General features: G+C 37.0%; 1 protein-coding gene across 1 annotated transcript in view; it reads right to left on the reverse strand.

Annotated features, from left to right (window-relative positions):
• Positions 1-455: 455 nt before the first annotated feature.
• The window catches only part of PLCXD3 (phosphatidylinositol specific phospholipase C X domain containing 3), a gene marked incomplete at both ends in the record, with an annotated part of 167,513 nt that continues 155,563 nt past the window's right edge, over positions 456-12,405 (reverse strand). The window contains one exon of the mRNA XM_080719173.1: positions 456-609. Within this exon, the coding sequence (XP_080575299.1) occupies positions 456-609 (154 nt within the window). The remainder of the gene's footprint in view (positions 610-12,405) is intronic.

A 12,405-nucleotide genomic window follows, 5' to 3' on the forward strand; every position in this document is an offset into this window, starting at 1 on the left:
TAAATTTCAGTACAGCAATGTAATACACATTATGTTGGGCATTCAATTGTTATAAGTCCCACACAACATCTGAATAGAAAAAGCGAGCGAGCGAAAGAGGGATTGGAAGGGTTAGAGGATATAGACAGTCCAGAAGCCCTAGGATGAAATTAGAAAATGCAATCAGGTAAACACTCTTGAATTATAAGTTACAAAGACTAATTTGGAAAAACAAATTCACTTTTTTTATCCCTAACACTAGATTTTGCTCATCAAATAGGAAATGAAATATTTATAGTAATGTAGAATATGATTATAATCACTGAAGAAATTATTTCCCCCCTTTTCCCACCCACTCACTATCAGCCCTAATTCCTTCTAAGACTCAGTGGAATAGGAAGATCAGTGTTTATAGATATTACGACCAATACAATGAATCTTCTCTATCTTATTTGTGGACACTCCAAAGAGTACTATCAAGTATTGGCTTCTCCTTCCTCAAAGACATAGTTGAGCTTTATGACGGTGCTGATAAAATCACCAAGTTCTACAAAATCAGCGGTGACAATATTGATGCCGCTCTCTCCTGGCTTCTGAGTGCGGACCCATTGCATCATGGCAGGAAGAGCTCTGCGGAAGGAAACAAAAGAGGAGTCAGAGAAGGCAAGGCATTATCTTTTAAGGTCTATGATTTTTAGGCTTCTTTATGTTTTATAATTTATTCAGATAAATGTTCCAAGTATAGGTTGAGTGGGGAAGAGGCCAAATGGACAACGGTAAAGTTACAATCTTTGAAGAAACCACAGGAGAAATAGTTATTATGTTGGTTCATATTGAACTCATCATTTCTGGTGATCTTAGGTACTGTGATGGTTTATAATGAGGCTTCTCGGCTAAGTAAGCAGCACTCTTACATTTTTATTCTTGCTTGGCATGATATAATTGAACACCCTGCAAAGCTATGAGATGATGGGCTGAATGGTAAATACATGCACTTAGAAAACATTTATTATGCACCCAATATTTTTAGAAAAAAACAATAACATATTGTGAACAGACACAACAGCAAACATGTTTGCCTCAAAAAAGTTGATGGTTTGGTGGTAAGCAGGTAGACATGGAAGAAAATTTTAATATAGTATAAGAAGGGTGCGTTTCTTTAAACTCATTTACTGAGCACCTCTTAAATTGCAATCCCCATTGCACTCCCCAAGAATCAGGCTTGTGGAATATTCAAGAGAACAAAACAGATTTTTGCTTTTATGAACTTACGGTCTCAAAGAAAGAAAAAATGAACAATAGGTAGATTTTATGATTGGATAAGAAGGAATAGGTGTCAAAAATGGAGCACAGAAAGAATTCAGAGCCTGAATCTAGGAAGGAGTGATTCAGATTGCAACTTAAAATAGGGCTATTCAGTAGACTTTATTGATAAATGGACATCTGTGCAAAGGTTTGAAAAATAAGGAAATTAGTCACATAGCTATTTAGGAAAAGCATCACAGTTACTATCATGGTTGTAAAGGGGGAGCATGCCTAAGCTAAAGAAAGGAAGAGGACAGCAATAGAAGATGAAATAAGAGATGCCAAGAATATGAGTGGTTCTTAGAGAGCATAGTAGGTCATCGTAGCAGATTTGGGACTTACTGAGTAAAATGTGGGGCCTTTGGTAAATCTGAGCAGAGGAGTGTTGTGATTTGACTTTCTTTTTTTTCTTTCTTTCTTTTTTTTTTTTGCGGTACTGGGAATGGAACCCAGGGGCATTCTACCTCTGAGATACACCCCCAGCCCTATTTTTATTCTTTATTTTGAAACAAGGTCTCACTGAGTTGCAAAGGGCCTCACAAAGTAGCTGAGGCTGTCCTTGAACCACGATCCTTCTGTCTCAGCCTCCCAAATGCTGGGATTACAAGCATACACCACCATGCCCCGCTGTGATTTGACTTTCACTATGAAAGCTCATTCATTACAGTGAGAGCAGAGGAGAACATCACTAGCATAGCTTAGGAACTTAAGTGAAATGTTTCCAAAGAAGTAGAAGAATGCTTTGCTTCCTGAGCTGAATATTGAGAGGTAAAGTAAATTCTTCTTCTATTGGTGCATTGCATTTATACATTATAATAGAATTAAATGCAGGAGAAACATAGTAATGTTATGTGTTTTCCATCTAGTTTCACCCTGTTCCTTCCCACACCCTATACATAATATTAAAATTAGTATTGATAACTTAATATATAGAGAGATATAGTGTTATGAACTCTTTCTTTCATCAAATCCCAATTTTCACTTCCCTACCTTGCTCCCCAAATCCCCCTTCTACTATTTTTCTAGTATTTCCTCTTTATCTATATGAGGTCTTTTTGGTTTACCAATATTTCTTTAGCTTCCACATATAGGTTAAAAATATAGACTTTCACTTTCTGGGACTGTTTAATCTTACTTAGCATAATATTCTCAGTTCCATACACTTTCCAGAAAATGACATTATTTTGACTTTCTTTAGGGCCGAGTAAAATTCCATTGTGTGTATACTATAGTTTCATAACTCATTCATCTACTGATAAATACCTAGGCTTATTCCATTGTTTGGCTATTATGAATTGTGCTGCTATATCATAGTTATGCATGTATCACCATGATATTCTGATTTCAGTTCTGTTGGGAAGATCCCCAAGAGGGGCATATCTGGGTCTCATGGTGGTTTCATTCCCAGTCTTTAGAGAAACCTCCACACTGATCCCCATAATGGCTGAATTAGTTACATTTTGTTGGAAAAAGATGGAAATGGGAGAAAGAGGAGGATGAAATACATGTTTAGGAAGGGGAAGCACCATTTCTCCATCTGTTGACAGATGTAGTATGTGGTTAGGAGTGGGGAATGCAGACAAACAGGTGATCTTAGTGATGATGTATAATATAATACGACAATACATAAAAGTAAAACCTCCTATGACTTGAGTGAGGCAGGAACCAAGATTCCCATGACAAAAGCATAAATAAGCTGAGGCCTTAGAAATGCTAATGTAGGGTGAGAAAGTAGGACATTTTTTCATTTTTTATGCACATGGTTAACCAGTTTTGCCAACACCACTTGTTGAATAGGTTATCTCTCTGCACAAGAGTCAATTCAAGATGGATCAAAGACTGGGAAATTAGACCAGAGACCTTGAGGCTCCTTGAAGAGGGCATGGGTCCAACACTGCAACACATAGAAACAGGGTAAAAACTTTCTCAACAAGACCCCAAAGGTACAACAAACTAAAAGATGAATCAATATGTGAGATTGAATGAAACTGAAGAGCTTCTGCTCAGCAAAGGAAACTGTCAAGAACCTCAACCAAGAGCCAACAGAATGGGAGAAGATTTTTGCAACTTACTCCTCTGATAGAGGACTAATATCTAGAATATACAGAGAACTCAAGAAACTCAGCACTAAGAAAACAAATAGCCCATAAAAAGTGGGCAAGTGAATTAAATAGACACTTTACTAAAGAAATTCAAATGGCCAATAAATTATGAAAAATGCTCAGCATCATTGGCAATCAGAGATATGCAAATCAAAACTACCCTGAGATTTCACCTAACACTAACTAGAATGGCAACCATTCAAAACACAAACAACAACAAATTCTGGTGAGAATGTGGAGAAGTGGGAACTCTAAAACATTGTTGGTGGGACTGCAAATTAGTGCAACCACTTTGGAAAACAGTATGGAGGCTTCTCAGAAGAATGGGAATGAACAACATTTGATCCAGCAATACCACTTCTGGGTATCTACCCAAAAGAAAGGAAACCAAGCTATCAAACTAATGCATGAGTATCTGTGTTCATAACTGTGCAATTCACCATTGCCAAAGAATGGACCCAGCCAAGATGTTCATCAATAGATGAATGGATTACAAAACTGTGAGATATACACACAATGGAATTTTACTCAGCCATAAAGAAAATCACAATTACATCATTTACAGGGAAATGGATGGAACTGGAGGACATTATGCTAAGTGAGATTAGTCAGTCACAAAAAGTAAGAAATCAGATGCTTTCCCTAATATGCGAAAGCTAGGGAGAAATGGGTAACAGGAGGAACTCTAAATGAAGCAGGAGATCCTATAGAGGAGCAAATAAGATGACCTAACTGAGGGGATGGGAGGTGAGAAGAGAGAAACTCTTTAAAACACATGATGTACTTAAACAAATATGTCAAAGTCAATCACTAAGCCAAGCATGTGAAGGTAGAATGGGGAAGGATTGGGGTGGGGATTGAGTAAGGGCTAATTGGGTGATGTGTGCATGTATATCTCAAGTCTTTTATCCCATTAAAATGTATGACTATAATGCACCAATAAAAATTTTAAAATTATGTATTAAAATATGATACAAATACATATGGACACTAAATCTGGAAGACATGAGGAAGTAAAGATATAAGGGTCAAGATGGATGAAAGAATGATGAGTTTATGATGAGTTTTATGGCAGAAAAGAAATTGGATAGCAAAGTTGAAGGAAATGTTGAAGAATGTAAGAGAGAGAAGAAAGAACCAGAGGATAGAAGGCTTTGAGAAACATGTAACATCTGAAAGCTATTAACCAGGGGGAGCCCTTAAATTCAATCCCCAGCACTGCCTAGGAAAGAAAGTAAAATAGAAAGAAAGAAAGAAAGGAAGAAAGAAAGAAAGAAAGAAAGAAAGAAAGAAAGAAAGAAGAAAGAAAGAGAGAGAGAAAGAAAGGAGGGAAGGAAGGAAGGAAGGAAGGAAGGAAGGAAGGAAGGAAGGAAGGAAGAGAAGACATGGATTCTGACAGGTATATAAAATGTTCAACATCACTAACCATCATAGAAATGCAAATCAAACCACAATGAGTCATTACCTCACTCCAATTAGAATGGTTATTACCCAAAAGATATGACCTGGAAGTGTATCTCAGGGTTAAAGCATTTGCTTTGCATATGTGAGGTCCTGGATTCAATCTCTAGTGTGCAAAGCCACATGCATACACACACATGCACACACATCCCTACACACACACACACACACACACACACACACACACACACACACAGATAAAAAATAACAAGTGGGGAAAAAGGAATACCTGCACATTCTTTTGGGGGAATATACAGTAATACAGCTATTATGGAAAGTAGTACAGAGGTTCCTGAAAATTTAAAAATAAATCTAACATGATCCAGCAATCTCTTTTTTGGGAATACATCCAAAGAAATGAAATCAATGTGTCAAAGGAACATCTTTACTCATACTATTCACAATTGCCAGGAAATAAAAGAAACCTATATGTTCATCAACAGACGAATAACTAACAAAGGTATTTATAAATATCCATTGAGGTACTATTCAGTCATAAGAAAATTTTGTAATTGCAGCAGTCTGGATGAAACTGGAGATCATTGTAAGTAAAATAATCAGGTAAAAATAAGTACAGCAGGATATCACTCATACATAGTATCCCCCAAAAATCTCATAGAAGTTGACAGTAGAATGGTGATTATCAAAGGTCAAAAAGAAGAAGGGAACTGGGAAGACAGGAAAAGGTTGATCAACAGGTTCTAAGTTATAATTAGGCAGGAGAAAGTAATTTGTTTTTGTGTTCTAATACAGTCAGAGAAGGGTGACTGTAGGTAATGATAATTATGTTGAATTGTGTTTCCCAAACAAAAGCTAAAAGAATGGATTGCAAATGTTTTCACCATAAAGAAATAATAAATATTTGAGGAAACAGCTTACCTTGATTTGAATGTCATATAATATATAATGCATTGAGACATCATCTTCTACCCCATAAATATGCATAATTTTTATCTATCAGCTAAAAATTTAATTAGGGGGCTGATGAAGTAATCCAGACGAGAAGTAGTGGTGGTTTGAATTGTAGCAGCAGCAGATATATTTAAAAGGGATTGAGGTGATAAAATGACAACTCATGTGAGATGGGATGTAGATAGAGAGAGAAAGTATTAGGTCTAGATTTGTGGCACACTTATGGTAGGTGCACGTTATTCACTAATCTTGGAAAGATGTGCATGGTGGTTTTCCACCAGAAGCAGTATTTTCAGTGGGAGAGACATTGATTTTGAGGTGACATTTGAAACACACAAGTTGAAATCTCCAGTGGCAGTTAAGTAAAGGTCTGGTATTCAGGGAAGAGAGGTAGTCAGAGCCATCATATAGAGAGAAATCTGATGGATAAGATCACCCAGAATGTTTTGTAGAGGAAGATGAAAATTTAAAGATCAACAGGATTTAAGGAATAGTCAGGAACGTTGTCTCAACAAAAGGGAAAAAAGTGGGTATAGAATCAGTGGGAAAATCAGGAACACATCAGCTCATGAAAATCAAGGAAAGAATGAGATTAGCCTCTTTTTTGAGTTTAAGAATTAAGTGAGGTTGAAGCATGGAATATAATACCTGTACATTTCTCCAGATATCAATAAGCATATCTGCACAAACCCAATCCATTCAGACAAAACTCGGGTGACTGCCTAATACTGTGGGTAATATCTTAAAAATTCTCATCTGTATTTTTCAGCACATCCATTTTCACATTAAAAACAACACAGGATACTAAAGTTGCTTCTCAAGGAGTAGAACGTGGATCTAAAAGGCTGAGTGCCTTTGGAAAAGAAACTAGCAGGTAGAGAAATGTGGCTTTCATAGTAATGGTTTCAGTAGAGAATTCTATCTAAAAATGAAAAATATGCATCTTTGGAGCACGATGCAAGTGTCTTCAAGTTCATTAGAGAGACAGATGCTGGGGCAATGTGTGCTCAGCCACTTATGTTTGCATTCCATTACTTTCTCTTCTGTAATTGCTGAAGCAGATGAGCTAGCTGGTTGTGAATGCAGCATCACCTTTGCATTAAAAAGGGCAGACTTTCTTTGGAAAGAATATTATAGTCCGTGCATTTCCTGCAGAGAATGTTTTTCAACAGCCAGTTCACTTAAAGGGGTGAAAAGGTAGAACAGGTATGAGTGATGCTGAGGCCAGTGCTGATTGTGCAATAACATTAACTGGGCAGCTTGCTCACCAGATCCCTTGGGTACCAAGTTATCAGAGGTTCCTAGGCAAGTGAATCATCATCTTGGACTTCTGACCACTATAGAAAGAGCTCATCAGGTGCCCTCCACTACTCTGAGAACTTCCTGGGCCTGAATTAAAAAAAATAATAATTGTTATCCCCATGGAGAGAAGTTAGAAAAACACAAGAGTGCTCTTTTCTGTTTCTCTGTAAAACAGATTGCTTTGAGGATTGATGAAACATTATTTTGGAATGGCTCTTAGTCCTCAGATGAAATATGACTCTTACATTTAAAATATCATTTCTCTGAGTCATGGGAATATTTTTATTTTCTGTGCAGACATACTTTTGAAAGTCAATATGTTTCCAAAGACAAAATAAGTATTTATGCCCAGTTGACTCTAATACACAGACAATCATAAATAGAATTATGTTAAACAAAAGACTCAGTATACTGGATCAAATCAGAAGATGCCACTGAGCATTTAGTTGGAGTAATATTTTTTAAACCCACATATATATGGTATATATATCACCCAAGGAGCCTGATAAAAATTAGAAATTATTTCTATTTATCCACTTCCTTTATGACATATTAATACTACAAATTGATTGCATATCTTTTTATATATCTATAGTTGTCCTATTTGTATACCTGTGTTTCATGTGTGTATACTTATATATATATATGTGCTATTTATGAAAATGTATAAATGTATGAATGTATATATAAAATAATTTTAACTGGCTTTCCCAGGAATCAATTTTTCCCCCTTGGAGGCATTATTTCCATTGGGAATTCATAATTTACATCTAACTGGCAAGTTCTTAATTATAGTTGCATTGAACAATAATTAGAATGAATTGATAAGTCTGTTCTGGTGGTAATAAAATACCACAAGTATAGTAATTTTCATGGTACAAGACTATTTTCATCGGTTCAGAGCTGCTGTAAAATATTGCCATAACCTGGGAAGACTGATTAATAAGAGATTTGTTTCTCACAATTTTGAGGGGTGAAAAGCCCATGATCAAGGTGCTGACCTATTTAATGGCTGGCAAGGGTTCACTTTCTGATTTATAGATGGCACTTTCTCACTGTGTCCTCTCATGGTAGAAGGGTAAACAAACCCCTTGGCTACTTTTTTTTTTTTTTTTTTTTTTGGTACGGGGGTGGAACCCAGGGGGCATTCTACCTTCAAGCTACTCTACTATCTCTATTTTTTATTCTTTATTTTGAAACAGGGTCCACTGAGTTGCAAAGGGCCTCACTAAGTAGCTGAAGCTGTTCTCCAGCTGCAATCCTCCTTTCTCAGCCTCATGCTGGGATTACAAGAGTGCGACACCACGCCCGGCTCCTTGGCTGCTTTTATAAGGGCACTAATCTCATTCATAAGGACTCCACTCTCATGGTATAATCACCTCCTATAGGGTCTCCCCGATCAATTCCATCAACCCTGGAGGAGATAGAATTTCAACATATGACTATTTTGGGATACAAATATATACCCATCGTAAAGACAAACTAGTTAAACTTTAATGTTTTAAGTTTATCCATCCATCTATCATCCATCCATCCAACATGTATTTTGTACTTGTGGATTGCAGTATATTGGTTGTAGCTCCCTTAAGCCATCCTAGAGCTCAGACCTTCCTCATCTTTTTCTGAAAGATGCAATCACAGTCTTTCCTCCATATTCATTATTTGTGTTTTTTCTAGGATACTCAGAAGGCATTATTATTCCTCTACATGAACAATGACAACATCTTCTTATGTCTATAGAATAAGCCCAGTTCTGTGCTAGTGTGTATGAATCTTTCCATACCCGACCACACTGGCTGCTTCAAATACACCTTTTCAGGATTATTTATGGTTATTTCCTACCTACTATTTTTTCTCCAGTAGTACTGAAATGCTTGTATTTCCCCCAAAATTCATCTGTGGTTTTATATCTGTGCATTTTTCACATTTTTCCTCTCTATAAAATAGCACTCCTTCCTTCAGTAACCTTGGCCTGACTAATTTTTGCTTGACCTTTGAAATTCAGCCTAGGCGTTATCTTAATCCCTCTCATCCAGGCGAGAAATCCTTTTCTTCATGCCTTATAGTCTTTAAGCATAGTTCTGGGAGTGTACCAAGCATTTGTCATTGGCATTATTAATTTACATTCCTATTTCTATCTGTACCTGTACATTTTTCAAAAGATGAACAAATAAAAAATCATATCACAGCCATCAATATATCCCCCCAACTACAACAGCCTCTGGAATTCAAAAGGAAAACAACACACTTGTTGAACTCAAATATTGAACTAGAAATCCTGGGCTCAGATGTCTCAGAATCAACAAACAAACATACACCTTTTATGACAATACAATATGGTACAATAGTTGTGGGCATAGTTTTCTGTGGGTGCATAGAAAATAAAATAATTCATTTTACTTGGGAGTAGTGAAGGAGGGATTTAAGGAACACTTCACAAAACAGGTGAAATTTGAACTTGGTCATGGCTGACACTCTTTAAATGAAGAAGGAGAAAGAAGGCATTCCAAAGAAGGCTAAGGGAAGCATCTCAAAGAAAGGGAAGAACATCTCAAAAGCCTGTGGGCATGAGAGACACAGCACAATTAGGAAGAACAAGATAACCAGAGAGTAGGGTCATGCGGGGTGGGGGGAGTGGCTGGAGTTAGGGGAAACAGGAAAAAAGATTTGGCCTGATTGATAAAGACCTCCTATGGCACATTGTGGAGCCTGAGATTCATTCTGTATTCAATTATAGAATTGCAATCAATTTTGTCCAATTAAAGAAGCTTCTTTGATATTTCCATGCAAATAATAATTTAATATTAATTCCTTCCTAAGTCTTTCATCTTATGACACTAAAATTTGCCTTCTTTCCACATATAAATACACAGCTCATTGTCTCCTTTTGACACTTCTGAGATTGCTAGAAGAGCGGTAAATGCCTTCATTTACTCATATAACTCTTACCTTGTTTTTATAGGCAGAAGTTGCAAGTGGAAATTTAAATAGTATCTACTAGTATCATGAAGGAAAATACTTCTAAGTAGAATTATGTAATTTGAAGAGATTGATAAATTGCTTTGAAAACTGTATATTTATATTTTAACATCTATTTATAGAATGATCTACTTTGACATAGAAAGACATGGTTATACATACACAATAATGTTATCCTATATGTTTCCTCCCTTTAAATCTGTTTTGATTAGATGCTGGAATTATAGTGCAGATTTAGATTCTCTTTATTTGCAAGACTTCATGGAATACCAGGAATGTCATTTCAAGAAAAAATGGTTTTTTTGTGTGTGTGGTACTGGGGTTCCTGGAAGCCCTTCTACCTCTGGGCTACACTCCCAGACCTATTTTTTATTTATTTGGAAACAGGGTCTCTTAAGCCAGCGTGGCTGGCTTTGAATCTGCCCTATCCTCCTGTCTCTGTCTCTGCCTCCCAAGCACGGGGATTACAAGTGTGCGCCACAACGCCCGGTGAAAAAATGTTTTTTTTTTTTTTGTTTTTTTAATAAGAGCACTACTGCCAATTCTAGAGCAAAACTGCTTCTCATATCTCCAAGTCCATTCTTATTATAATAAGGTTAATTTTGCTTTAGACCTCAGTTTTGGTCTATGAAACGGACCTAATAATGCATATTAAGTTAGCTCGTTCATGTAAACTGCTTAGAAGAGTGTTTGTCTCTCTGTACTGGTATTGTATCAAATATCCAGAAAGCTAACCTGTGCAATTTCCTGCTCTGGAGGCTGTAGAGTGTCAAGAAAGAAGGGCCGTAGGGGATTCTGAGAGCTGGAGACCAACATCAAAGCATAACATAATTGGGATGTTATCATGTAAAAGTGAGCCTGCAGGATTTCTTTCAGACTTTCATAATTCCAAAAACAGAAAGGAGGGGTTTCATTCTGCAGTTGTCAGACAGAACTGTTGATGCAGCTTTTGCTGAATATCCTTGGATAGGCTTTGTTTCCTGGACACGTGGTTGTGGCCAACACCCAAGTAAACGTTTCCCATAGCAGGTCCTAATTAACTGAGAAAAAGAGCAGGTCCCACACTCTGTTTAAGAAGCCTTGAAACCTATCTCTGAAACGTGAAGCTCTTCCTAGAACAGTAATCTTCAGATTTCAGGCTTTAAAAAACAGAAATGAGAAAGTCCATGAGAACCAGAAAATGTCCCTCTTCTAAGGAAGTTACAGGGAGGGAGATATGTGAGAGCCAGGGGCCTTCTGATGTGCTGGTGTGAGAAATGGTTTGGAAAAGATTTAAAGAAAAAAGAAGTTGCAAATTCAACTACTACTGAATCAGTAACAGCATTCAGATCATACTATTGAATTCAGTAACAGCATTCATTCATTCAGAACGTGCTGACCTTGGCTTGATAATTCATATCAAGCTCCTATTTAGAATGTTTCAATTCTCCTTGAGTGCAATTAGGATAAAGGTAAAAATCTTAATGGGCCTGAACTACGGGGTCTTGAACAGCAGCCACTAGAGGCTCCTCCAGTTTCACCTCTTGTCATTATCCCCCTTACTGGATTCTAGCCACGTTGTCAATTTTGTTCATCTTGATTACCTTAATTTTCCTTGGAGAACTATCTGGGTTTTGTTTGTTTGCTTGCTTAATTATTATTTGTTTTTTTTTTTTCCAAGAATGTGTGGCCTTTTTGGCCTCTTTGTGTAGTCAGCCACACTTATCTGCACTTCTTCAAAACATTAGACAGGATGAGGATTCTCTTTCCGTGTTTGGTCAATCTCTATCTCCCAACTCGGTTGCAAGGGTTTTGAGGACAAGAACTGTTCCCTCACTACTGTATTCCCCGGCTTGGTAAGGTCCTGGCATGAATGAAGCACTCAATAAATATTTTTGAGTAAATAAATAGATTTTACTTTTAGAAACAAAAAAATTACTTTTAGAATAGAATTGTATGCAATAACATAATCTATGCAAATGCTACTCAACTTACCACATTGTGACTTCTGTCAGAGCTTTACGTTTGGGAAAACACTACTCTTTTGTCGAATAGAAGTGTCACCTTAAAATTAATTTGAAGAATTTTAATTTTCTGTACTTGGAAGGGCTTATCTATAGGTTTGAAATTGATCAGTCAATTTGTAAAGTGCCTTCTCAGCCTCGGAGATCCCAGTAGCAGCCTTAACTCACGTCCAGATCTGATGCTGGCCATTGGCCACAGCACAGGCCCAACCCCTCTGCAGGCCCTTATCTTGGCCTCGGAGACCACAGCTCCGGCCTTACCACACGGCAGGCTCCTTCATTGTACATAGGGTGTCATAAATCTGTATTCATGATAACAATAATCATCACCAACCTTATGACTAAAGTTTGTTACAAATTTA

The sequence above is a fragment of the Muscardinus avellanarius genome (assembly GCF_963383645.1).
Source record: "Muscardinus avellanarius genome assembly, chromosome: 1".
Taxonomy (NCBI): domain Eukaryota; kingdom Metazoa; phylum Chordata; class Mammalia; order Rodentia; family Gliridae; genus Muscardinus; species Muscardinus avellanarius.